Below are 27,563 nucleotides of genomic sequence, written 5' to 3'. Positions count from 1 at the left end.
ATGGCACCCAGAAGGATCACTCCCGTGCGAGAGGCGTTGCACCTCAGCTGGGCGCAAGTGGGCACTCGGCCCTCTCCGCCCTCAGTAAATCTCAAGGTCTCGGTGTGATGCAATTTCTCTGATTTGCAAAATCTTCTGGTGTTAATGTTCACTGGGGGCATGGGAGCTCAACTGGCATGAGGGATAGACAAAGGAGGACTGTTTGGCTTTTTAATTTTGTGGAAAGAACGGGATTTTAAGAACAGTGCTGCAGATTCTCATTCTTCCCCTTACTGACCTTCATCTCTTTAAATCCAGGTCTCCTTGCAATAGTAACATGTTGGTTACGTCTAGCTGCAGCGATCCTCCAGATCAGGATCATCTGCAGAAATATTATAATGTGTGTCAGGAAAGATGTAGTAGAGTTGAAATATCTTTTCCATAGAGTAGTCTCTTTCTAATGGGCACTTAATTTCAAAGTCACCTCTAGGTCTGTGGGGTGGCTTTGCTACACGAACAAAGAAATTTGCAGAGATATACTTGGATATCTTCCATGTACGGACCTGGGGACTCAGAGTATGTAATAATAATAAATGTTGAATCCAATCTTGTTCTGCCTTCAAAGAACATCTGCAAAATTACATCTTATCTGTTTGTTGTTTAGTTTTTGTTGGGGTTTTTTTTCAACTCCTTCTATACCAGTAATGGGGTAAAGAAAAGTTTATCGTGGCATGCATTAAAATCCAAATATTTATTTTTCTTTCAGTTTGGAAACAACAACAACTACATGAACATGGCAGAGGCAAATAATGCATTTCTTGCTGCAAATGAGGTAGATGTTTTTCTTTTTTATCTATGCTCATATTCTGCTGTTTGCTGCGATAATTTAACAGACTTTGAATGGATGAAGAGTGAAGTGCTGAATTTCTGTGTGTTTTATGGAGCACAAAATAAAGACTTTAATGAGAAAGAAAATAACCTGACAGCTCTCCATTACTAGTCAATTTAGCTGTCCATAAGGCTGTTACTTACATAGCATGTCAATAGAAACAAAGCTGCTTTATGTATGAAAAAAATTATAAACAGAAGGAAACAAATAGAAAGCACAGTAGGTGTACACTTCGAAAGCAAGCTTAGTAATAGTCATTACTAGCTAATGTACTAATTTCTGTTATAGATATAAAGATTTTAATTTGGGTCCTTAATACTTATATAAGTTAGAAAACCACAACCAGCTTTGTTGTCTGAAGTGTATGTGCTGCGTGAAGGAAACTTCTGGCCAGGATGGAGAATAAACCCCGAGCTGGTCTGGTGGAGGCTTGCTGGGTTGTGGGGGTGATGAATTTGCTCACTGCCTTTGAGGATTGAAATGGGAGAAAAGTATGGCAAGCACAGCCTCCGTGTATTTGTTAGAGTGGTGCCACCTTACAACCAGATAATAGTCTCTCCGTGCTCATACTGGCCCCAGCTCCAGACAGAAACACCTTTTGCTCATCACTAAAGCCAACGGCGCTATTTCCAAAGGCAAGGATGGAAGGTGCAAGATGCAGTGTCTAGTGATGTGCATAGCAATATGGAGAACCAGAACTAAATATTTATATAGGGTGCGTGCCATAACTGATCTTCCCAACATGAGGACAGGTTAGAAAACTGGGCAGCCTTGATTTTACGTGTTGTTAAGTGGTGACTCAGTCACAGGTATCCTTGTACACTTTTAAAAAAGCGATCTCTGAGAAAATAAGCATAAAGATGTAACAATAAGTATGAAGGTTAGAATTAGAGTTGTATTTTACGAATCATTTATACAGTGGTCACCATCTCTTTTTACCCAGCAAGACTGCTTAGATAAGGGAATATTGTTTGGCACTAGCTCCAGTGTTATTTGTGATAATGAACACAAACCCCATCTGTAATGACAACATGATGTTTCTTTCTGTAGAATTTCTTTCCTACATTTGAATCAAACATTGATGAAAGCTCTGCTGCCAGCAGCTGTTCAGAGACAATTTAATTCCAGCTGTGATAATTCACCGTGTCAGACATTGGCTGTTATATGTTGATACAACAGTTCTCCAGATTTGCATTTTTATCAAAAGGAACAAATGTTTTGAACATTTCAGTACAGATGGCATTTAACCATGCACACGTTTTTTTAAAAATGTGTAAGATATAAATATTTGAAAAGTTAATAACTTGAAAAAATGTGATTGGTAAGATAAATCCCACAAATGTTATACCGTCTTCTGGTCATAACAGCACCTTTCTGCAATCCCAAATTGCATACTATTATTCAGGCTCTTTTTAACAGACTGAATAGCGCAGTGATTTGGATTTAAGACTACTTCACTAAGGGGCTTGCTTTCTTCTTAGATTACATCTATTTTATCCTCAATCTTAGGTCCATAATGTGTTTTTTAAAAAAGATATATGCATATTTGGACAAGGTATATTGTGAGAATTAAATTCACATTTAAAAATGGTAAGATATTCATCAATTTACTTTCCCATTTGTAGTAAGTTACAAGTACTAAGATGAATGCTACTTTTCTAAGTAAAATACAGTATTATTATCTAGCTGTGTTATATATTTATATAGCTGTCCTAGAGTTATTCTGTTAGATGGGGAAGAGATCCAGTCCTTATAATTACTACTATCTCATAAACATGTCAAGTAAAGAGAGGTTCAAATGTACTATAATAATACTGATTTCACGGAAACCTTTTGCTTGAACAAGGAATAAAAAGTATGATTAAGTGTTAGCGTTCGCACTAAAGCATGAACCTAACTTTGCAATTAGTGCATTACAATGTATTTAATTATAGTGTTTTTACATTAATGCAAATGTAGCTTCCTTGCTATGATTTTGGGCCTGAGCACTGCTGAGCTGGAAGCCCATTTTATTCCTGTAAATAAAGCCTTAAGAGTGTAATCCTAGAGCACATTCAGGCTTAGAAGCCGCACATTTGCTTTATGTTTTCTGTCTCCGTGTCATGATTACTACGACCCATTTTAAAGCACCTTAAATATTTATTGAAATAATATTTCAAGTGTTAATTACAGTGGTAATGAAAACAGCCAAATGCCACATATCAAGAATGAGTGTTTATCCGTATTGTTAATGTGATATGTTAGATTTCATTAAGCAGTAATGGGGTAGCAAATGAGTCACAAATTACAGTTGCATCTGTTACTAGACCACATTAGTGCCAAAATAACTGCAAATGCAGCCATAGGGTTATGTTCATTAGCCAACCACTTCTCCTGGCCAATCCATCCTTTGTGTTTGTGAACTAAGGGGTCCGCGGGAAGAAAAATTCACACCTTTTGTAACATAGCAGCAGGGAAGTCAAACGTCTCCCTGATTCCGGCCCAGCTTTCACATCCAGAATTAAGTTACAGTCTTGCAGATCGTGCGAGATGAGTAGAGTCTCAGCAGACTCCGACAGTACTGCAGGCTGCAGCAGTCTGGGACCTCATCATTTCTGGTGTGAGACCAATAATGACAGCTGACAGGTTCTATATGCAAGCAAAGGTTTTTCTTGTGTTTCAGTTTCCATCTTCTCTCAAGCGGTTATTAATTTATATCATCATTAACAGTTTGAAGGATGACAATTTGCAGCAGTTAATGAGATCTTTCACTGAACATTCAATTTTAAAATTAACTGGCATTAAGTCACTCTTTCAAACAATGTAAATAATACATAAAACAATTCTTCCCCGCGCCCCTCCCTTCCTCCAGCTCGAATCCTGAACTAATGCAAACAAACAAATCCCAGAGCAGCCTTGCATGTCCAGAACAAGACAAGAGTGCCTATTTTAGGATTGCCAACTGCCCAATTTGATCAAGACAGTCCTGATTTGGGTACATTTAAAATGGCCTAATTTCAAGCACTGAATTTCTATTATTAAGTAGCAGTGGACCTGAAATAATATATGAAAGTTCATTTAACTCACAAGAAATTTGGATAAGCATAGCTCATTTGTTTCCCAAATAAAAGTCAGCAATGTTGAAGCCAGATACAGACTCTACTTGAATAAAGATTATCTTTGACAGACACATGCACACGTACAAACACGTACAAACCCTGAAGATAACTGGCAGTAAATGTTTTGCTCAAGGCATTTTAACAGGTGTTTAGTTCATAACAAACCTACTGTTCAAACAAAGCTGGCTTGCTTCAGAAAGCACTGGAAGCGGCTGTAATCGCCCTCACTCTTTTATACGTGTCTCTCCTCCAAATGACAACTCTTGTTTAAAAGGGTACATTGTACTTTTGGGATGGAAAAGAAATAAAGACCAGAATTGTAATATTTCATGTTTATTAGTGGATAAAAAGGAAAGGAAAGATGTGAAATGGTCAGTGCTGAATTAATGTGGTGTGTGTGCCACAGAATTGTCAGTATTTTATGAAGCATGAGAGTAATGTAAGCTGTTTGTGCTATTTCACTAACATATCAATAAAGTGGCAATTTGTTATACAGCCAAATCCAATGTAGCTGATATTCAGACTAACAACAAAGACAGATGTTGCTAATTAAGTGCGCATTAAAAAACTGTTAATACTGATACTCCATTAAAGCCATATGACAATGAGACTTAAATCTTTAATCGGAATGATCCACAAACCCCTTCAGTATAGGAAACTTAAAAAATTTGTTGGGTATAGAGTTTGTTTTTGAGAACAAAACAAGATCTGGTCTGCAGGTCCGGGAGTGGTTGCTGAGAGCAGCATGCCCTAACGTGGTTTGCCTTGTCCTGTCCTTTTCCAGCAGACATTCCATACGCCGAGCCTTGGGGATGAGGAGTTTGAAATCCCACCCATTACGCCCCCACCAGAGTCAGACCCTGCACTTGGGATGGCAGATATACTGCTGCCCTTTCAGGGCCTTGGTGACCAACTGCCTGCACAAGGAAATGAATTTACACCTCAGTTTCCCCCCCAGAGCTTGGATCTTCCCTCTATTACCATCTCCCGAAATCTTGTGGAGCAAGATGGCATTATCCACAGCAATGGATTGCATATGGTAGGTCTGGTTCTTTGTGTGTTTCCGTTGCCTGATACTGTCTGTCAAAGCATGCTAATGTAGATTTGTGCCACCTATCAGTTTTAATTGACCTCTCAGAAGATCTGTCTGATTTCTTGGTATTGTAGCCCAAGCAAGCATTTGCCAATGTTCTGTATCCTGTGCAGGCGTGGTCTTTGTGAATGATGACACGTGTTGTCAGTGTAACACAGCAAATGATGATGTGCTATTATTCAGTTCCCTAAGGCAGTTGGCAAATGGCTAAGGGTTTAATATTGGTGGATTCAGGAAGATAAACATGGTTGTTAATGTCCAGTGCAGTGCTATACTGTGTGTGAACAGATCTCTTGTGAAGAAGCAGTCAGGCTTTATAAACACAGAATTTTAATTTTGGGAATGGACTTGGAAACCTATATCCATTGGCATCGTATGCTGCTAAAGTTCACAAATGTGTGATACAGTTGACGCTGGCATCAGGAGTTGAAAGACCATTGTGTTGGCCAGCGTGAATTACAGCATTTAAAAGGAATTGCTTGTCTGTATTTCAAGTATAGGACCCACATCTGACAGCCATCAGGATATTTTGAAAGTGCAGTATTGAGAGTATCTCAGAAATGGACCCAGACACAGTATGCCAGCAGGAAAAAAACCCATATATTTCCCTATATTATGTATATTCCATGGGCTAAATCTTTAGAAATGGAAATTGATTTTTTTTTTTTAAACTCGTAATAGAAGTGATAAGGATGTATTACACTGACAGTACTCAGAAATACAGGGCCATAAAAAGACTTTTTCTTTCCAGTGCTCTCAATGACCATAGAGGCTGGGGTAGGTTGAACCTGTTTCTTGGCTGTTTCTGAGCCCTCTGGAACGAAGAGGGATAATCCGGGTGTGGGGAAGGGCTGAGTGATGGGGACTGTGGGCAATGATTCCAGTGCTCATTCCTGTTAATTGGAACAAACAAAACCAAGGCTGTCTGGAATCTTCTCCAGAACATATACATGCTGTATGGCTGTCATCTCAGGGGGAGGGCACACAGGGGCAGTTTCCACTTTCCTGTTGTATTCCCTTTCAGCTTTGGGGGTTCTCTCTGCTTGGGTTTCTCTTAGCTTTCTGCAGTAACAATCGTTCTTGCAGTGATGAGGCATGGCTGTGAGTCAGTTTATCATACTTAGCATTTTAAACTCAGTGGTTACAATTAGAATTAGTTTTTGTGTTGCATATTGAAGACAGAGTGAATGTTTAGCTTGAACAGATATTTTACATCAACTATATTTTTTCTGATTAGCTGTTTTATACAGGACCTTTTGCTCAACTTGGTGTAGTGAAAACACAGATTTACAGCTGGACTGTAATAAAGGTCATCGTGTTGTCATGATGTGATTTCAAGTAAATCTTTTTATTTTTTATTATTGTGGCGAGCAAGAATTAATTAAAGATTCACAAATCAACACACAGCAAATATTTCTCTGGAATTTTGCAGGCTGCTGGCCTCACTACAAATTTTAATGTCTCCTTGGAGGTCATGAAGGGTAGCTAGCAATAGCACAGAATGAAGCACAAACTGCTCACTGCTTAGGAGGTACGGAATTCAGTAATTCGATAGACACAAAGCAGGGACTGCCTGAAACAGGCCTCGAAGGATATGCTACTTCTTTTCAGATCCCACTTTGTACGGGATTTTGTATGCACTGGACATGTAGGGTGAGTGCTAAAGAAAGATGAGATTAATGAAACCACAGAGTCAGGAATGTTATGCCTGAAAACAAAAGTAATGGAGTGTGTGTACACTGAATACAATGAAACTTGCTCAGAAATATGTAATAAATGTCATGGGCTGGATCGGTGTTGTGTTACGTGTGTGAGTATCCATCCCCTCAATGTTACCTGACACGGTTTTGGTTTAATTCGCATCCCTTCACTGAACACAATTCTTCTGTGAGTATGTGCTGTCACCTTACCAGTTCTCACCAGAAGAGGCCTCCTGCTTGGATCTCGCTTCTCTCACCTCTTGCACTGGATGAGGGGCTTTACATCTCTTCCTTTTTTATTAGACTCTTCAATGTGGAAATTAATGGCACGGTTTACATTGACTTCAGTGGTAAGAATTTGTTCCTGTATAGGTCAGAGAGAAGACCTGGAGATGCTCATGGCCTTCTTACCCCAGTAGTCCAGTGGTATTTTCTAGGGTGATTGTCAGTTCAGTGCTGGCTTTTCTTGAAAACGCAGTGCAGTGGGTTTTCTTGCCGAGGACTGATGAGGAATTGTGTGATTTGATATGGAAGAGCCACATAGGGAGGTTCGTGTGTCAGACACTTCTCACAACTGCTTGATTTATTCTATACTGTGAGATGGAGTGGCCCCTGCCATTGTATTTTAGTCAGTAGTCTTTTTCTCTTCTGCTCATGAGTGCCGGGTAGCTTCAGGAAGTTTAGAAACATTAACAGACGGTCCTCGCATAGGTTTCCCTTGAACTCACATAGCTCTCTGTAGTACTCAAATTTTCCAGCAGTTAATCTGTATTTCAAAAATAGAAAATGAAAACATTAGATCATATTTTATGTGAAAAATGTGCACTTTATTAAACTGGTAAATATTTATTAATAATATTAGAATTCATCTTTAAATTAGACATTTCATGAATTACCTTGCCTTGGAGCTATAAAAACTTTATTACAGCAATAAAAAAAATGTAAAGGAGGCATTTTGACTATGAAATTTCATTTCATGGTCAATTGAATTTACTATATCTGAAAGAACTAAAGATGGGGTTGTAAAATAATTATGATGTTCGTATACACTTACAGAACAATGTTCTTATCCAGCGATAGTAGGATAGTCTTATTTAAAGGCTGCATTAATAGTGTATTGCTAATCACTAAAGCTTCTTTAGCTGAATGCAGACTTAAATTATTTTTATATAAACTGCATTGAGTTTACTGGTTATCTTGTGAAGCATTAGAGAGCTTTACTGTAAGCAATATTTAATTTAGATAAATATAGTCCTACCCTGTTGAAAAGTCCAGTAGAAGAATTTCACCTTGAAGAAATGTCATGAGATTTTAAATCACAAATGTTGAAAAAATAAAATGGGCTTGGACAGAATTATGATTAATACTGTGTGTCTTTGGCTTTTTTCTATGTACTACCTGACATGTTCACCTATAAACTTGAATGCAGAATCGCCAGAGGCATGGTTAAAAATAGGTTATGTCAAGGTTTTCCTATGTCTCCCTTAGGGTATGGAGTTGGCTAGCTACCTCGTAATACTTCTGCAAGTATCTCATATTTCCCACAGGAAGACAAAAAAAAAACCCAAACCACCATTCTATTTTAATATATTCTTTGTGTATTACTGTATTGAAAAAAAATCATTCAGGGTGCAAGAAAGATACTTATTCTCAGCGTAAATGTGGCCTAGCAATTATTAAAAGATCACATTGAGGCATTAAGAGTTGTTCATACTACTAAGAACAAGGTAGGGTTTTTTCCCAATACCCAGGCTGTGGATCCAGGCATGCTGATCCTGCTACAGAAAGAGTGACAGTTTGTCACAATGCTGATTAGCTCCATTATTATTGGTCACAAACACAACACATTTGTCTTGCTTAACAGCATCTTTCTACATTTAAAAACAGACAAGGGCAGCAAAAAGAGGGGGTAAAATGAAGGCAGTGTAATTAATTTTCAAATTTTAATAATACGAAAACAAAATCCTGATGCTCAAAAATGAGTCACTGAAAAATGGAGTGCTGATTTGACTTCAAAGAACACATGGATTTACATGATGCAAACATTATCCCTGTAAATACTTGAATTTAAATAAGTGGAAATCAGCAGCAATATCCTCATTAAAAATCAACCCTCAATATTTTATATTAATGCTCTGTTTTCTGTTGAACTGACCATAGAAAAATTATTTTAATCTGCAAACTGTGGCAATTCTATAAAACTACAAGTTGTGCTCCTGAGGGTTCCTTTTTTTAACACCTCTCTATAATCTGCCCAGCCTGCTGAGTAGCATTGACATCAGTAGTACATCAATTTCAGAAAGTGGATTATTTTTACTAGACAGCTATTGTGACATATTGGGTCAGTCATAAATGAAAGATATTCATGCAAGCATGCAATACTTGTAATGAAGTCTCACTCTGACCTTCTGTATGATTGATTCTGTAATTTAGTTTTCTCAGGCAGTGCCTGAAATGAAATGAAATCATGTTGAACAAGTTTTGAATACCCACAGTGCACCAGGAGAAGAAAAATCTGCAGCCCCAGAGGCTTGAGAGAGAGCAGCTGAACGATTTATCTCCATGCTATTATAGCCTTTGCCAGCATTCAACATTTCTTTTTTTTTTTTTTTTTTCTTATTTGGCTTAAGTACTTAATTCTGCAGGTAGCTGTAAATGGGAAAATAAAATGCTGTTCAGATTTAAAATGACAGGACAGGAGTATGTGCAGGGGACTGATAAAATATCTTGAATAGAACTGACCTTTCATGTAGCTGAAAGTTACTGGGGGATTCATCCTCATAATTACCATATAGATTATTTTTATTTCTTTCCTGCAATGAAACATTTCAGAGAGCAGTAGTGCTGATTGAATGAAAATTGAACTTGTTAACATTCTTTTCAGCTTAGCCTGTTGTACATAACAGAAGGTTAGCTTTGATGAATTTCAAAATTCTCTTTCTGATATCTAAGAAACAGACAGTAAAATAATTGTCTCTTTTCAGTCTGATTTTCTTCTTTTATTGAAAAAAGTACAGATGTTACAAAAACAGACTGATAATTTTACATATATTGCTCCCTATATTACTTATGCTGCTAGAGAAAATGTGTTTCTCATTTGATGAAGATTTGAGCCGGTTTATATTTTATAATTGTTGCAATGCTGTCAGTGCATTCAGGATTCTGCACAGATAAGGCTAATTCATAGTGGAATATGCTCATCTTTAATTACATTACTGCTTAGGAGTGGCACTGTGCTCAAATCAAAGGCATGATGGTGACTATTGCTTTTATTTCAAGGAGAGACTTTTTAAATAAACAGCTCAATGATGTGGTTTTAAAGAGCTGAGTTGCAAATCTGAGCTCATTAAACACTGCATACAATAAATATCAGTAAAGTTTCAAAACAGTGGCTCTTTTTACTTAAAGGTGTAAATCTTTTTTAGTAATTTAAATTCCCAAATTACTAATTAACTTTCAATGAATAGATTATCAGAAGATTGCAAGAATAAAAGCTAAAAATGTTGCTTTAAAATTGGCAAAACCCAATTATTTCACTACCACCTGACTGTGTGGGTCTAATTTATATGTTTAATTTTCCTTTACAAAGAAACTTATTTGTAACTCTCTCTTTTAATATCTAGTCTGTAATCTCCTATCTAGAGAGAATGGAGTAGGTTTTCAATTAATGCTGTGTTATAACAACAATGTTTAATGTGTTGCAGATGAAACCGTTATTTCATGGGTCATTAATGTGTTTAACGCCTGGAACGGTCTATTAAAACAAGCCCTTGTTATTGTTATGAACATGTTTATTGTCATCTTTAATACAAAACATACAACTAATTCTGGAAGGTTTTAATTATGCATTTATAAGAGTAGCAACTGTTCTAACTAGCAAGAGATATAATCTTCAGAGTTTTCTTATTTCTGTGTTTTTTGATTGTGACAGTGGATTACTAAACGGGGGTTTTAGATCAACATTGTTACTCTGGTTTGTACTTTCCCAGCAGAAACAGTAGCTGTTATCTCCACTGTTTTTAGTAATTTGTGTTACTCAGAAAAATTAATCTCAAAACTAAGTAACCCCAAATTAAATGATGCTCTGGTGGCTCCGATCAGTGATATTTGGCCGTATACAAAACCCCTCAGAGGGTGGCGGATGCCTTTACGGACTCCTTTTTTCTGATGGGTGTACAGTTGTGTAATTTATTTTACATCTAATGATGTAGTTGTGCGTTTTTTAGTTACCTTTCAGAGAGGATGTGTGCACAGCTTGTGGGGCCTTGGGGGAAGGTGGACAATGGGCTGAAAACCCCGGAGGCAACAGACAGCAGTGGCTTCTGCAGCCACGTGCTACGACTTCCACATGAGATGAAGACAGTGCTAGCCTGATGATGTACTAAATAATAGGGTTTTAATAGTGTGTAGGTTTTCACGTCCTTAGTGACATTGTAATACTCAATGTGGATAATACAGTCACTTTTCCAAGAGACATGCTCTTCCCTCCTTTCTCATCGATACAGACACAATAGGCCATCTGTTAATGAGCTGTTATGGTTGGACAAGGAAACGCATTCTGGGGCTCTCAAAAATAGGCAACTCATAGTAACCGCAAAAAAAGGACCTGTCCGTAGGAAACAAATTGGCAGCAGTTGCCAAAGACACCTATCTGAACAGATAGGTATTGCTGGTGCTCAAAAAAACCCCAAAATTAAAAAATTATGCAAGTAGGTTATTACATATTAAGATACATGAGGGACTTCCGCACAAAGAAGAGAAACACGGTAACGTTGGCAGAACAGTCTGGGAAATATTAATTATGATATAATAGTATTAATAATGCCTAAATAAAGATCCAGAAAAATATTGCGAGGTGCCATATGAATATGTGGAAAATGATCCACCCACTGGGAAAGCTGTTGGGAATTGGAGCAGAAGGTGAATGTGCCTAAGAGCTGAACTCAGAAGGAATGCGGACATGTATGACTGTGGCCACCAGCTGTGTATTAATCCTGAGCCGTGGCTTTGAACTATTCTACCTCCTGAGTTTAAACTCTAAAACCAGGCTTTCTTAAGCCAGCCAAATGTAGATGCTGCAGTTGGTCTGGGTATGTTGTACCTGGCCAAAGGCTTTGCTGGGTCCAGTCACCTTCATTCTTGAGTCATTTGAAAACTTCCACTGGAAGTCCTGATGTTCTCTGCTGTTACCACTAGTGTTTCCCCTTGGATAGCTTACCCAATATTCAGCTTCCATTTGATGTTCTCAAGCTACAAAGAAATACTAAGTCTCTATAGAGTTTTAAATTACTCTATGTTGTCAGGTAGCTGGGAAAAAAAAAAAAACACCCAAACCAAAAAAACCCCAAACCTTGGCTCTGGTAACACAAGAGACCTACTTTTGTGATTTCCTTTAAAAACCAACAAACAAGCAAAGAAAACCTAAACGAAAAACCCCAACCCCCAAAAAACCCAAAGAAAAAATCCCCCCCCCCCCCCCCCCGACCATAGCTACCAACACTTGTAGCAATTTTTAAACAAATGCCATGTAACCCCCAAGCCTGCCCTCCCCCAATTCCTTGCACAATTTTTGTTACCTTTGATAATGTTTGTTAGTTGTCATGCTCCCTTGCAGTCTCTCCCCACGTTACTCAGTGCATAATAAGGACCTTTGAAGTCTGCCTTTGATTTGGTAGCTGAAGCACCTGAAGTTGCAGAGGTTGTAACAAAACTGCTAACAGCATGTGTCTGATATTCTGGGACTTAGTTTTAACTACCCAGGGTTTGTTTGCAATGTGCCTTTGCTGCTTGCATACAGCAGACCTAAGCTTGTACTGCTGATTTGGAGAGAAGCTCCTCATGCCAAGAGAGTCGGCAGATCAGAGCCTGGATCCGTGATCTGAGTCACACGTGTATTGTGCTCATGCTTTGGGTACCTTGTGTGATTCAATATGCTTTAAAGGACAGTAGATGTTTCGGGAGAAGAGAGTGGAGAATCTGTTTATAAATGTATCTACAAAATGCTGTAAAAATTGAATTACAAAGAAGTAGTGATTTAGGTGATGCTAAAGCAGCCACAGGAAGCCTATGGTGCCATCCATCTGCAGGGACTAGGGGAGCACACAGACCAAGAAATTGTGTATTCTTCATGTTCTTCAGGCAGCAGAATGTGCGGAAGACTCCTGTCACCAATCTTTTAGATCCAGCTGCAGAGATAATTTTTTTCCTAACCAACATGTACTGTTTGTTGTAGCCTCTATTTGGGAATTAAATTAGGTAAGGTTTACTTTTCCACAGAGAGATGAGGCAAAACAGGAGAGTTTTTTTCATTGCCAGAGCAAAGAAGCTGCTGCTTGTAGTGGATCTTCTGATAACGGCAGTTTGACAGATCTATTACTGTATCTGAGTATCTGAGGAAGGGAGAGGAAGGACAATTCTTCAGCGGTGGCAGTACCAAGCGCAACTGTTTTGTATTCTATTAAATAAGGGTTTAATCTCTGACAGAGAAAAGCATCCTGTTAGTTTGATTTGTTTTGATTGGCAGTGAATTCCAATCTTGTAAAAATTTAGATTAATGTATTCTTTTATCTACACTTTACTTGTGGAGAAAAAGAATATTGAGGATTTCTTCTGGCAATATGCTGACTTGCCCAAAAGTAAAGGGAGTAATTTACAGACAGGCACAACTGAGGATTTCAATGTTTATATTGCAGTGCATTTGCTTCATCTTAAATATATCCTTTAAAATATTACATCAGCTTATATTACATTGACAGGGACAAATACCTAGGGCAATAGAATATATAATGTTTTAAGTCAACTCCTGAAACCAGGGCACATTGAGCATAACTATAAATGTTGACTTTTGCATAGTTATTTTTGTTGGCAGATTCTCACTTTCCTTAGAAAACTAGCTCACATGGTATAAGGTCAGTCCCAGCCGTGCATCTTCCTGTGGGCACTTCCATGGGCTCACTCCTGACATGGCTAGAATGAGTCTTACTGGAGGTGTTGCCTGTTTAAACGATTGAGAGCTGTAGACACTAATTTTAATCAAGACTTCAGTATTACTCAAAATGTTCTAAGAAAGTAATTTTTCTAGTTATGTTTTTAAACATCATGTTGAATGTTCCTGGAGATTAAAATTATATTAGGGTAGAAATCCAGGTTAAATCTACTACATGTAAATGATTCTCAAAAATGCAGGGTAAGTGGAAATTAAGGCATCTCTCTATTTAATGGCTGGATGGATGCATTTATCTGTCAAAATAAATACTGGCTGTATTACCAGCTGTATTAACTGCTGCATCCTTAATGAGTTGATAACAGAAGAACGAACTATCTTTTATTACCTTCATTTTTCCCTTACGGTATGTTTCACTTTTTGCTGGCTCAGGTACAGTTACTGTTGAAAAACACCTTTGGTAATGCTGTATAAATTACAGTGTGAGAGTTCACACATTCCTTTCTTTTTAAGTCTCATTACTCTGTTTGCCTTCTAGTGGCTGTTGAGGAATTGATCTCTCATCAGGTTTTGAGAACTTCAGCTTTTACAAATCAAAGTAAAATAAGTGATATATTCAGCATATACTGTGCGTGATACATGTGTCCTTTGGCAATATGACTAAATATGACTTCTTTGACATGACTGTTTAAATAGAGTAGTTGAGAGTAGGATACTTGGGTGGATGGATATCCTTATGGTTCCTTTGATGAGGCCTTCTATGCATCAAATGCTGAATGTCTTCATAATGTGTGCTGTTGGAGCTGTGTGAGAGTGGTGACAGAAAGCCAGTGTGCCTAGATACAGCCACCATAATGTTTTGAGAAGAGGGAAACATTTTGGACCATATTTTGCTTTTTTTAAATCCATGAGTATAATTGAAGGGGCCAGAGTGTGTCTGGCATTTCTCTCAGAATGCCTGTGTACCTTAGGGTTTTTGTAGCTCTCATATAGGATAACAACAGAGAGATCTGAGACGGAGTCATTTCAGCCTGCAGAGGAATCACATGAGTTATTTCTCTTTGGTTTTCCGTTTCACTCATTATGTCCTTGTTTGATTGTCATGCTGAGTAAACCAATGGTTGAGTTTTGCCTGACTTGTATTAAAATCACCAAGTTCTGCCTAGCTCCAGTCCAAGGCTGTGAAGCACATCAGGCTCAATCAAAACTTGATTCTGTCCGCTTGAGAAGTTCATGAATTTTTGTCAGAACTAATCTGTCATTTTTGCATAATGTTACAAAAATCCTGAATGCTCATAATACTTGCGTATCACTTACTTCTGGTTAAGTTTATATAAAAGAGCTTGTGATATTCTCTAAAATTTTCACAGTATTCTCAGTGGATTGTTTTGAATACCTGAGCTTTTCAATTTTCATGTAGTAATGTAATTAGGATGTCATGTGGATGTTCTAGTGCACTTCTATTTCCATGTGTGCTCCTGATAGAAGATGTTTTTTGTTGTTAAACATTCCGTGTATAATGGAATGCCACTGATCCTTTGCTTCAGTATTGGTCTTTGTATTATAGGGAAAAAACAAGAGTTAAGATAATTGATGGACACTTTGTTTTCTTGATTATAGATTTCTCCTTAGAAGTGTTTTCTTGATTATAGATTCCTCCTTAGAAGATTTTGTTTGCTCAGGACCTGTATACAAATGCTGTGGACTTTAATGTTGCTATTGACTAGTTCCCCTACCTTCCTTGCTACTTGCTAAACCACTGTGCAAACATTAAAAATGGTTTATGCTTCCTTGTCTGAAAGCCCGTCTTTAGGAACCATAGGTTGTTGAGGCCCATAACACTGTACCACAAAGTAAGAAATTAAAAAAAAAAATTGATTAACCTTGTAGCTTGAATTCAAAGTGCAGAAAATATATTCTTTGTCATTATAATGTGCACATATGATGTAAATGATAAGCGATTGTAAATGATAAAAAATATTTTCTTTTGTATTATGGCTTATCTGTTTAAAATACACTTATAAAATATTGTTTTTTCCACTTCTAGCTTTTGCTGAAATTTTTAATATTAAAAAAAAGCTTAAAACAATTAGGAAAATATAGAGAAAAAAAACCCTGGAATTAAATATGTGGATGTAAAAACCCACATAAGCATCCAATAGTGTCAGAAAAAGGGACAGTTAAGAATTCATGGGCTTGTGTATAAAATTAGATTCTGGGTCAGTGCAAGTCAAGAGAATTTAGTCTCAATAAAATCATAGATGCAACCAAAATGACAAGATTTGGAGTAAATGGTTTGTAATCCATGTCATCACATACTGTTGCCTCGGTGTAAAGGCCAGAAAGGCCTGTATTGTGTAACAAGAGAGAGAATAAAAGCTAGCCTTTTAGGTGTAGAACACCTCCAAGAAAGTACTGCCTGCAAAATAATGAAGAGAGTTAATTTCTATCAGAGCAGGTCATTGTGATGATCTCCCTCAGCTACCAGCAGTTTTCCTTCATACAATAAAGTAATGTCTGTAAACTAAAATGAATAGAGTAATATGTAGAAAGTGATATCCTTTTACAAAAGACTTGTAATGACTTCCAGATGCCACTGCCAATACAGGTCATAATCAAAATGACCCTATAGTTAACGATAGTAAATTTTTACAGAAGGGTGCCCTGAAGCAAATGAGTATTTCAGCCAGAAAGCCTGATGTTTTGATCTTTCTGTATCAAGTGCTCCACTTTTGGCACATCTCTAAGGAACTGCAGTCCTTTACTGAAAACATTAAAAGAATTTAAGTAGTAGGAAAAGCAGTGTGGTGCTGTATGGACGAGGACCCAAGCTGTTGATGGCTTGGGAACCATGAGGAAAATGAGGGTGAGACCTAGTATACGAGATCTGGATCATGAGCTTGTGGGGTTAACTTCCTCTGTACTGGATCCAGGTGCACACTGCATGTGCTTTTATGCTAAGAAGGATTTTTTTTTTTCTGTATAAGCTTCAGCAGAAAGACACTTGAATGCCAAATTCAGAATGAATATGATTTATTGCTATAGGGAAGTGGTTTTCTGCAGCACTTGCACGGATGGATGAGGCAGGGTGTGCATCTTCTCCAACACACGTATTGCTTCTGCGTACGGCTGCACTTGTCCCATCCAAGAGAAGGTTTCTGGGAGCAGGCACCACTGCCTCTGTTGAGGAAAGAGTTGTAAAAACTAAGAGGATAGTCACTTAGGCTAAACTTACCTCTGTGCTGACACAGAGTTTTTTGAGAACTGGTTTGGGTTTATCCACATTTAATAGGAGAGGACTGGGAAGGTCAGACTCCGTTGTGGAAGTCTGGTGGGCTGTACGTTGGGCTCCCAGCATTGCTGTTTTGTTCCGTGTCATTTCATTAAGGATCACTGCACCTGCTACCAGTTGTGATGCAGGTTATTAATAATGAAAGAGTTTTCAAAATCTAATTCATTTCTCATGTTTCTGTCTGTTCAAACAATGGCTACAGATTAATCAGGCTGCTGAATCAATTTGTGAGCTATTTATTCTCTTATTAACTGTTTTTAAAAATCTTCTTTTCTGTTTAAATGTTCCTTCATTGTGTATTGATCCGTGTGTGGTTAAAAATAACAAAACTGAGTTGTTTACAGGCAGATTCCAGTTGACTGTACCTCCAGGGTCTCGCTCCTTTTTATTTACAAATGTGGGAAGTGTTGTGCAGATGCAGAAGACAACATAGTTTGTGCCCTCAAGAAACAGTAGAAACAAAACTGTGCAAGCCCTTGAGGTTCTGAGAAGTGAAGTACGAGACAAAGCCGGTGATTGGTACATAGCTTGCTACTTCCACATGTGTCTGACTGTTGGAGTAAAGATAAAAATGTGTAGTTTTGCGTGGTACTTGCGCATAACGATTTTTAGGAGGGATGGGATTGCTCAAACGATTCTCCAGCACACTGCAGTGTCTGCACTCGAGACCTGGCAGGGCAGTGTTCTTTGTGTAAAAAAACTTCAAAATCCCACTCAGACAGGATTGTTTTATACCTACTACTGTTACTAGTAACAGCTAAGAGTAATTGAATGTCAGTAATGGAAAACGCTTCTCTCTCTCTCGATACGCCCCCCTCCCGCCCCGGTTTTGTTTACTTTCTGCATTTGACAGCAGTTCCTGTGTTCTCAGTTGCAATGTTTTCCCTGTACCATCAGTCAACCTGTTTCCCTGTTGTTTATGTGGGTATTTCACACCGCATCAAGAGAAGAAACGTTTAAAAATGGGAAAATGCAATTTTTATTCCACAACCCCCCTCCCCACCCCAGAACTGGGGAAAAAGTGAAGTCCGGGGCAACCGTAGTAACTGTTGCTGCATTTAATTTATTAAAAATGCATTTACTTCATTAAAAAGAAATGAAACTAACTGCAAGTTGACAGATCAGTCTGTAAGCCTGTGACAATAACTGTACCTGGTAATTCTATATGGTCACCGCTGATGACTAAATGGTGTTTCAATCTCTTTTAGGATCAGAGCCACACACAAGTCTCCCAGTATCGCCAGGATCACTCTCTGATTATGAGATCTATTGTCCATATGACTGATGCTGCTCATTCGGGAATTATGCCTCCTTCTCAGCTCACCACCATTAACCAGTCTCAGCTAAGTGCGCAGCTGGGGCTAAATTTAGGAGGCGCTAATTTGCCACACACTTCACCCTCCCCTCCAGCAAGTAAATCAGCCACTCCTTCCCCATCCAGCTCTATAAACGAAGAAGATGCAGATGAATCAAATAGAGTAAGTTATTCCATGCACTGCAGTGAGTAATCTTCACGTGACTCTATGCTGTATGTTCATGAATGTGGCAGCATCATCTCAGCTGCAGTGTGGTCATACAAAATACAAATGTTATTATGTAGTGGCACATGATTCATTTGCTGTTTAGCTTCTTTACTTAAGAATTTTCTGTAATAATAATAAACATAAGAATATACATCTATCAGTCTGACTATATATATTTGGTCTAATGCATTCAAAATTCATTTCAGATTTCATAAATCTGGTGAATCTCTTTACTCATTAACTTTGGACAGTTTTGTCATTTTTGGTATTCTCTGAAATCATATAAACCATAGATGCGTTCAGATAGAAATAAAATAAGTTTTCTTGTAACTGAAAGTCTAGTTAATTTACATTTTGTTTTAAATAAACCTGTTAAAAAAGGAAAATGTTATCAGCAAAATAAAGCACAAATGTTATTTTAGCAGTACATTTAAAGGGCCCAATTTAGACTGTTCCATGAAGGCTTCTCATTCAGTTAATGGAAATTGTGCATATGGAAAAGATCATTGTACAGGATCCTCAAAATATCAGGGTAAAATGACTATCATAGAGCTATATTTAGAGCCACTTTATCCCCTTGTTGCATTAATCTGTGCATGGTTCAACAAAGTAGGGTACAGTGCACGAGGAGCACCCAGGGACCAGAATTATCTGTAATTCTGGGTGTGCTTCATGGGGGGTTCCCCATCCCAAAGACGTAGGAGCAGGGCCAGTGCCTGGCAATAACACGGAGCCTCCGGCACCACTGCGCAGGCACCCGGCCCTACATGAGGAGCAGTGGAGGGGTGGGTTGTGGACATGATGAGTGTTTGCTGCGGGTGGATAGAAACTGCAGAGTTGCTACTGCTTTCTGCCTGAAGGGTGGGCTTTTTAACCCCTGACCCATGTCTAAGTTGACAGTCTAGGTCTGGGAATCAGGAAATGCCTGCAAGCTCTTATCTTTTGAGTCTGCTGCTGAAATTACATCTTAATGGAAAAACACAGATTGCCTATTCAAAACATACTATAGATTAAATCATATTTTTTTAAAATACAAATTAACATTGGAGTGTATTTTTTCAGGTCAAGCTTATAGAATTTGACTCTCTGAGCCATGCTTACAATGAGTAGTAACTAATCATGCATTTAGTTCCAGTAGATCTGATGAGATTATCTGAGACTAAGTACTATTTGGTATGATAAAGGCTTGCACAACAGGACTGTCCAAAATGTTGCCTACATAGTAGCTTTATCCATATATTATTAAGCCAGACTGACAGTAATTTTTCAGAATTAATCTACCTGTTTCATGCATATATAGACTGTCCTTGCCATTACTGTTTCTTATAGGCCACTGGAGAAAAAAGAGCTGCCCCAGATTCAGGCAAGAAGCCCAAGACTCCAAAGAAGAAGAAAAAGAAAGATCCCAACGAGCCACAAAAGCCAGTGTCAGCATATGCCCTTTTCTTCAGGGATACACAAGCTGCAATTAAAGGGCAGAACCCAAATGCTACGTTTGGAGAGGTTTCAAAAATAGTTGCATCTATGTGGGACAGTTTAGGAGAAGAACAAAAACAGGTAAAGAATTGGTGCAGGGTTGTCTCACAAGAAGGAAAATAGTAATCCTTGTAAAAAAAACTCCTATCTCTGCTCTAAGTGGACCACATGCTTGCTGATGTTGACCTCTTCCTCTGTAGAGCTACACTGATTTTTGAACTTGCTGAAGACCTGGCATCTGAAAAGTATTTTGTTATAAGAGCCAGTAGGTAGTATTAAATGGCTGTATTTGCCTTTAAATTTTAAAGGACAGTTTGTAAAAAAGCTTAGGTGATATTGTCCTAGAGTCCTGTTAAAACCATCTTTTGATGATTCCTATTTCAAAGCTCTTGTTTCCTATTAATCGGAAGTTAGAAGGGAAAAGAGGAAGGTACAGCATATTTCCCATTTTCCTTTGATCTGCCTTATGAATTTGTTACAAAGCGCGTTGATTTCCAACCTTGAAGCCAATCCTCTGTGCCTCATTACAGTGTGTGTGAAATGTTATCTCCAACTCAAATTTGGTACAGAATGATGAGATTTGTTCTTCCTTGAGGGTTATTCTTCTTTCTATACACATGTAACTTCTACACATTGATTAAGGGAGGGAAAAAAAAACCCCGTCCTTTGAGGCTCTTTGCCAGTTGGTATTCTGCGTGGCTCCCAGTAACAGTTAAGGGAAACTGCCATGGAAGAGTAGCTTTCTGTATAGGACACCTTCTGGCAAGATAGGAATGATACTTTTTTGTGAAATACATTTGGTAACTTTTAGTCTTGTCAAACAGATGATGGTGAACATGATTTAAAGGTGAAAGTTAAATTTACTGACAAAAATACAAATTGATTAACTTTTGCCTCCTGTTCTTGTTTAACTCAATGGGTTTTCCTCATACTGGCTTTGGGGAAAGTGAGTTGTCTAAGCTCTATCAACCCCCTTTTCTAAAGATATAGAGATTTTTAATATATAGTTTGATCTTTGTTTCAAAAAATATTGCATAGGCATTTTTTTACTACTGCAGATACATTTGAGCATCTGAAATACTCAGTGTTCTATACTATTCCTGTTACTTGGAGTCATTAAAACATCATTTGCTGGGGTGCTGTCTTGTGCATAGATAGTCTTGTCAGAGAGTTGGCTGCTCTAGCAGCTTTTTTGATTCACGATAAATCAACATAAATTGTGGTGCAAGTAGACAGACAATAGACCTGAAAGTCTGTAACCACCTGCAAGAATACTTAAATCTTTCAGGGAAGAAAACGCACATTTAACATTAGAGTGTTTTCAGGGTTTTTGGTCTGTGGGTGTTTTGTTTCTTTGCAAGTGATGTTGAGAGCACTCTGGCATAAACGTTGGTGAAATTGTGGTCTCTTTTAATAGGTATATAAAAGGAAAACTGAAGCTGCCAAAAAAGAATACCTAAAGGCGCTTGCTGCCTATAGAGCAAGCCTTGTTTCTAAGGTAAGCCTAATAGTGCCTTCAGTGTAAAGCAAGTTAGCTTTTGGCAATGGTGTTGAAATATGGGGTTGGGGCATGGCGTTACGCAAAATAAAAGTAGAATCCTAGGATTTCTGTAATACAGCTCTACCAGATGTTGTGCTGCTGCTTGAACCCTGCTTACTCTCTGCAAAAAGAATTTCATCTCTCTAATGGCCCAGTAATGATTACCAAACAATAACTTTGTAAAGGTACATCTTCCTTTATCGATGGAGACAAAATAATGCACTTGACTACAAAAGTAAAATTCAATCATGAAAAATATACTGACCTTTTGACATTAACATTTGCAAGCTATTCTCAGAGTTTTGTTTTTCCTCAAGTGCTCTTTCTCGAAAGACAGACTTGTTTTACATGGAGCTGGAGAGCAGTTACGGTATGACAAAGCTTAAGTATTTCTCGCAGGTGAGGGGGGAAAAAATGTGTGGTGGCTCTGAATTTGAAGAGTACTTACAAATGGACTAGCTGGCAGTGAGCCACATGGAATATTTTAGTGGTTAAAATAAAACTCGTGAAGAAAACCAATCTCTGCTGTCTTATTTGAGAATTTACCTTTTTAACCAGCAGCACTGCACTGGTTGTAGATCTGTTGCATCTGAATACCATAAATGGAATGGCTTATGGCCATCTAAAATACATGTAAAATTAATCAAGGTGGTTATTTCTCTAATAGTATTTCATAAAGATCAATTACAACAGTATCTTTGATAATAAGAAAGCAACAGACGAAAGTGATGATCTCTAACTCCTAGGAATACTTATTTGAATGTACAACTGCAGCACATTAGTAAATCACACAGAAAGTTGCTGTGTATTTTAATTAATGCTTAGAAATGCATCAGCAGAAATCAGACATGTTCTTGAAAGCTGGAAGATCTCTTCTTGTGTTGAGAAGCCACATTTTTCTGTTGTCTTTATGACAGATAATATTCTCAAAGCCTTTAGTATCACAGTGCTAAGTTCAATGGCAGATGGAATTTATTTTGTCAATCCTAAATTCCCTTTTCAAAAACATCAGAAGTTTTCTCACCAAATCTGTGGGACCTGGGCTGCTGAATAACTTGTGGGAAGACTGTCAGTGGAAATTAAACTCTAGGTCCAGGATTCATCTCCCTTAACTTCAGACATCCTTGCTGTAGCTTTTTCATCTGAGGCTGTTGCTGAGAGTAGGGATGAAATAGACACTTCTGCACCACAATTTGACACATTCTGAAGTAAATGTCTAAAACATGTCACTTAATTATGTTGGCAGAGAATTTTTCTCCCCATTGTCTTTATATAGGGATTCTGGGCAACTGTTCTACGTGTCATGTACAATGCAGCTGTGTAAAACTGAGAGATGCAGCCTACCTTTGGTGCTTAAATATATCTGATTTCAATATACACCATATATTTGAATGTACCTAATAAAACTGTGCCTTCAAAGGCACCAGAACTCTTCATTTATTGCAATAGGTCTCTTTGGGCTGTAGTTTTCCCATGGGTGTGTCTCATCAGAAACCTGCAGGACACTGGAAGTAGGCAGAATTCCCTAAACAGGGCACCCCACTGATAAAACTGTTCTGCCTCCAGAGTGTGCGGTCAGGTGCCTCGGCAGTGTTCCCTTAGACTTTTGTCTGTTGTAGATACCTTGATGCCTTAGATGTGAAGAACTGCAACAACCAAATTAAAAAAGTTGTTTGAGAAGTTTCATTGTACACTACTTTTATGCCATAACTGTTGGGGGGGGGGATATGCTTCTGGTCAGATTAGTCTCCCAAAGAACAGGGTTTTTTGCAAACTTACAAATATAGAAAGCAATAGGCCCTTTTTAGCTCTTTCAGCCACACAATGTATGTCACATCTGACACTTTCTGGTGTTAAACAAGGGCATAAGTTAGTTTTTTGTCCAGGTAAGAACTGGAGGTACTGTGTACAGAGGTAGGTGAAGAGGTGATGTAGTAGATCTGATAGAAAATAAAAGCTGAAAAAGTCTCCCTAAGTAGCTGTGACCTCGATGTCAACAGTAAGAATGTTTTTTCTGTTAAAAATGCGATGAATATCTTTCTTTTCCAAACACAGGCTGCTGCAGAATCTGCTGAGGCCCAGACAATTCGTTCTGTTCAGCAAACGTTGGCATCCACAAATTTGTCTTCCTCCCTTATTCTGAATACTTCTCTTTCTCAACACGCAACCGTATCAGCGTCTCCTCAAACTCTTCAACAGTCCCTTCCCAGAGCAATTGCTCCAAAACCTTTAACCATGAGACTGCCGATGAATCAGATTGTAGCTTCTGTTACCGTTGCACAAAACATGCCAACAAACATTGCGGCTCCCTTGATAAGCTCTATGGGAACAAGTATGGTGGCGACGGCATCGTCATCTCAAGTAAGTCCCTCAATGCAAAGCCAGCAGCACCAGATACAGCAGCTCCAGCAGCAACAGATGCAGCAGATGCAACAGCAGCAGCTACATCAGCATCAAATGCATCAGCAAATACAGCAACAAATGCAACAGCAGCATTTTCAGCACCACATGCAGCAACATTTGCAGCAGCAGCAGCAGCATCTTCAGCAGCAAATTAGTCAACAGCAAATGCAACAGCAACTGCAACACATACAGCTTCAGCAAATGCAGCAGCAGCAAATGCAGCATATGCAACACCAGTCGCAGCCTTCTCCTCAGCAGCATTCTCCGGGAGCCTCTCAGATCACTTCTCCCATCCCTGCCATTGGGAGCCCTCAGCCAGCACCTCAGCAGCACCAGTCACAAATACAGTCTCAGACACAGACTCAAGTATTATCACAGGTCAGTATTTTCTGAAGATAAATGATCTTGCAACATGGCTTTGTGTCGATGGAGGGGGTAGGGGTACACCATATTTGGCTGAAAACTGTAAATTGTTGATGGTAGTTATGCAGGGATGCATAACAGGTCAAATGATCCTCTAAAGTGTCTATTAGATAGGCAATAAAGAACTACAATGTAGCTGTGTATCATCTTTTAGCTGATTATAAATCATTTTGTTTTTTTTTAAAAAAAGCTGTGCTCTTTTTCATGTGATGCCTTTTTAATTTATTTAAGCTTTACCTACAATATGTGAATCAAATGGCCTAATAAATACCTGGACCTTATGACTGCAAAATGGCCTTTCAGAGCTATATGATATAACCCTTCTTTCTCTAAAAGTGAATAATGCACTTCAAGGCAGTATGAACTCATGAAGCCCTTAAAGCACAGTTGTAACTACCTGTAAAATGATGATTGGATTTCATACAATCATACTGGTATGACATGAGTTTGTTGATGGCATTTTTTGTCATGAAAAAAAGAGAGAAAATCACAGATTTTTGCCAAAGCTCTTAATTTTTTTTTTCTCCTAAATGTCTTCAGAAAAACAAATGCAAGTAACCGAACTTAAATGTTTGACCCAACTTTCACTTCATTTCTCCAAATAAACCTACCATAGTTTGTAAGAAAATATATATTGACCTTTACCCTTTTATGTTAATTCCAATTACAGAGCAAATGTGAATATTATATTCTGTGTCGAAGTGATGAGTTTCAGATTTAATACACTGTATTTTTAAAAGGGAAATGCACTTAAATAAAACTGTTATTACAGAAAGATAAGATGAAAAATGCAAGAGTTTTTAATACACTGTAAAACCAGTAGAATATTTAAATGAAACTCCACAACCGAATAATCAGTGTAAATATTTTCTTTAAAAGTTGTAAGTTTTCATATCATGTGTTGTAAAGTTTTCATAAATGAGGCTTTAATGTAAACACTGGTAACATGAATTATTAATTGCTACATTGCTTATTGTGTTTTTATGCTGTTTTATACTTTTTTATGAGTTATGATAGCAGCAATTAAGTTGTTTGTATTTTGCTTATCTAAAATAAATGCTTTTATCTTGCTATAGAATAAACACATTTCAGTAAAACTGACGGGCATAAGTCTTTGATGCAAAACCCAGAAATGTTTCCTTGAGAAAACACTTTCTTGGAATATTTGTTTACCTTCCTGCATTTTTATTTTGTCAAACATACTGGGTAAATAGTACCGGTCGGAACCACATGTGCGGTCAACTCTTGTACCCATACTGACGCTGACGAGTCGCATACAACCTCCCTGAGGTTTCTACGCCGTACTTCAGTCGAAAGCAGGTGGTAGAGGCGCAGAGCATGCCTGGTGCCCTGTGGTACGTGATCCGCAGGAGCAGGGCAGCGAACCTGGCTCTCAGCGGTAGTGTTCAGAGATGCAAATAAGCACAAGTTGTGGTTTTCTTCGTATCCTTGCGTTTCAGACGTAAAAGCAGCCGCTGCCATGGGCTGCCCCTCTGTAAGCCCCCAGCTCTGACCGATCCCTGGCTGTCCGACTCACGTTCTATCACAAAAGTGGGATGTGATAGAGGAGGGGTGGAGAGGGCGGGCATTTCCTATGAAGGATTTGGAAACATTCAAATCCAATGAGTTGTCAGGATATTAGTGCTGTTTATACATTTTTACTCTTGATGGAGTGGAGAAATCCTTTATTTCCTTCTTTCCCTTCTTTGCCTGCAATAGCTGCACTGCGAGTACAGTCTGACCACTATCCCCAGTTGTCCTGCATGATTAATTACAGCATCTGTCCTGTCAGAAGCTATAATGAAGAGGTCTTGATAAAAATTGCAAATTACCGCTGGCAACAATCTTAAACTGCTTATGATAAAATGAAAATTAAAACCAGCAAGTGTCAAACCTGAGCAGAATCCTAATCCCGTTCGAGGCGGTGTCCATGGCTACCACGCGCAGGCCGCCACCGAAAAATAACAGGATATACATCCCCAAAAAGTTGCAGCCAGACTTGAGGGAAGAGGTGCTATACCGTGTGGGTTTATTAATAATGAATTCAGCTTTCAATATTTCATCATCCTCAGGTAGTCTGTTTATTATGTACAAATATTGAACAGCAAGAGATTCTAATTATAAATTTATAGATTTCTTGAAGCAGAAAAAATCCTGTATAAATTGAAGCTTTTCATAATAGGTGTTAGTTGACAGCTACCCATGCTCATAATAGCCTTAGTATGATATCTAATAATGTCTGGGACGGCGGATGTTTATTCCGAGTGCGAGGAAGCCTGCCTGCCTTAAAAATGGCAGGGCAGGGGCTGCCTGGGAGAGATTTTTGTGCGTGTCAGTTTTAACCAATGTTACATAACAAAGGGAACCATTTTATAGTCATTTTGAAACCTTTAGACAAATGTCTTCAGAAATAATTGCTAAACTGCATGTGACAGTAATTGTGTATTAGTTCTGTAATTGTCATTTTGAAGACCTATGAAGTATCGTTGGAAAAATGTCACTAGTGATAAGAGTTAATTACAACTGAAGTCTGTTTTCAACTATTTGCAGCGAGAAGCAGGTGTTATTACACTCATTAAATGATTTCATAAATCCTGAGTTTTATCACATTTGATTAGGAGCTGCTGAACTACTGATGGTCAATTCCAGGAAAAATAGTTTTAATTACTGCAGCTAAAAAAAAATGAATGATCAAGCAAGACTGTACATTTTAAATATCAAAATTTGAATCTTGAAAAACTGGAGCATCCCCCTGCAAAATTATATTTTACATTACCCACAATAGCATATTGCAGAACATCTTGTGTTTCAAACTGTGCAAGTTGGCTGCATCTTCCCTAAGTCTAAGTGAATAACTTCGCTACCATAGGTCATAAATAAAACTGTTAATTTAAATTGCTTAATATGCAATTTTATTTACAGGAAAAATGTAGAATCCGTATGATTTCAGTGTCGTGCACAGTTTAAAGAATGTTTTCCTTCATATCGTTTACAAGTACTTAACTGCTCCCTTCTTTTCCCAAGGCTTCAGATGCTTTATCACCCCAGTTAACCACATTCTACTTTCACATTAACCCAGGTTGACACATGATGAAAGAACATAAGGAGGTTTAATTTTTAGCTGACACAGGGTCATTAGTTTCTAACTTGGAGAAACACAGGCTTTAAATACCTCGATGCAACATAATCTCAATTTTATATTAT

The 27,563-nt window shown here is 38.1% G+C and overlaps 1 protein-coding gene across 1 annotated transcript; it reads left to right on the top strand.

The window, feature by feature from the left end:
* On the top strand, nucleotides 1-26,406 carry TOX3 (TOX high mobility group box family member 3). The gene is made up of 7 exons (XM_010161446.1): nucleotides 1-84; nucleotides 746-811; nucleotides 4,751-5,005; nucleotides 18,203-18,472; nucleotides 19,847-20,074; nucleotides 21,411-21,491; nucleotides 23,589-26,406. The coding sequence occupies exons 1-7, from the start codon at nucleotides 1-3 to the stop codon at nucleotides 24,327-24,329; spliced, it is 1,725 nt and encodes a 574-aa protein (XP_010159748.1). The 3' UTR covers nucleotides 24,330-26,406.
* Nucleotides 26,407-27,563: the final 1,157 nt, after the last annotated feature.

This window comes from Eurypyga helias, unplaced genomic scaffold (assembly GCF_000690775.1).
Source record: "Eurypyga helias isolate BGI_N326 unplaced genomic scaffold, ASM69077v1 scaffold6211, whole genome shotgun sequence".
NCBI lineage: Eukaryota > Metazoa > Chordata > Aves > Eurypygiformes > Eurypygidae > Eurypyga > Eurypyga helias.
This window is presented reverse-complemented; position numbering and strand designations above follow the sequence as displayed.

Excerpts from the sequence above, each read along its gene's own strand:
- TOX3 (XM_010161446.1), top strand. The coding sequence starts at position 1 with ATGGCACCCAGAAGGATCACTCCCGTGCGAGAGGCGTTGCACCTCAGC. Across the intron at positions 5,006-18,202 it reads ACAGCAATGGATTGCATATG|GATCAGAGCCACACACAAGT; the intron begins GTAGGTCTGGTT and ends AATCTCTTTTAG. Across the intron at positions 20,075-21,410 it reads TAGGAGAAGAACAAAAACAG|GTATATAAAAGGAAAACTGA; the intron begins GTAAAGAATTGG and ends CTCTTTTAATAG.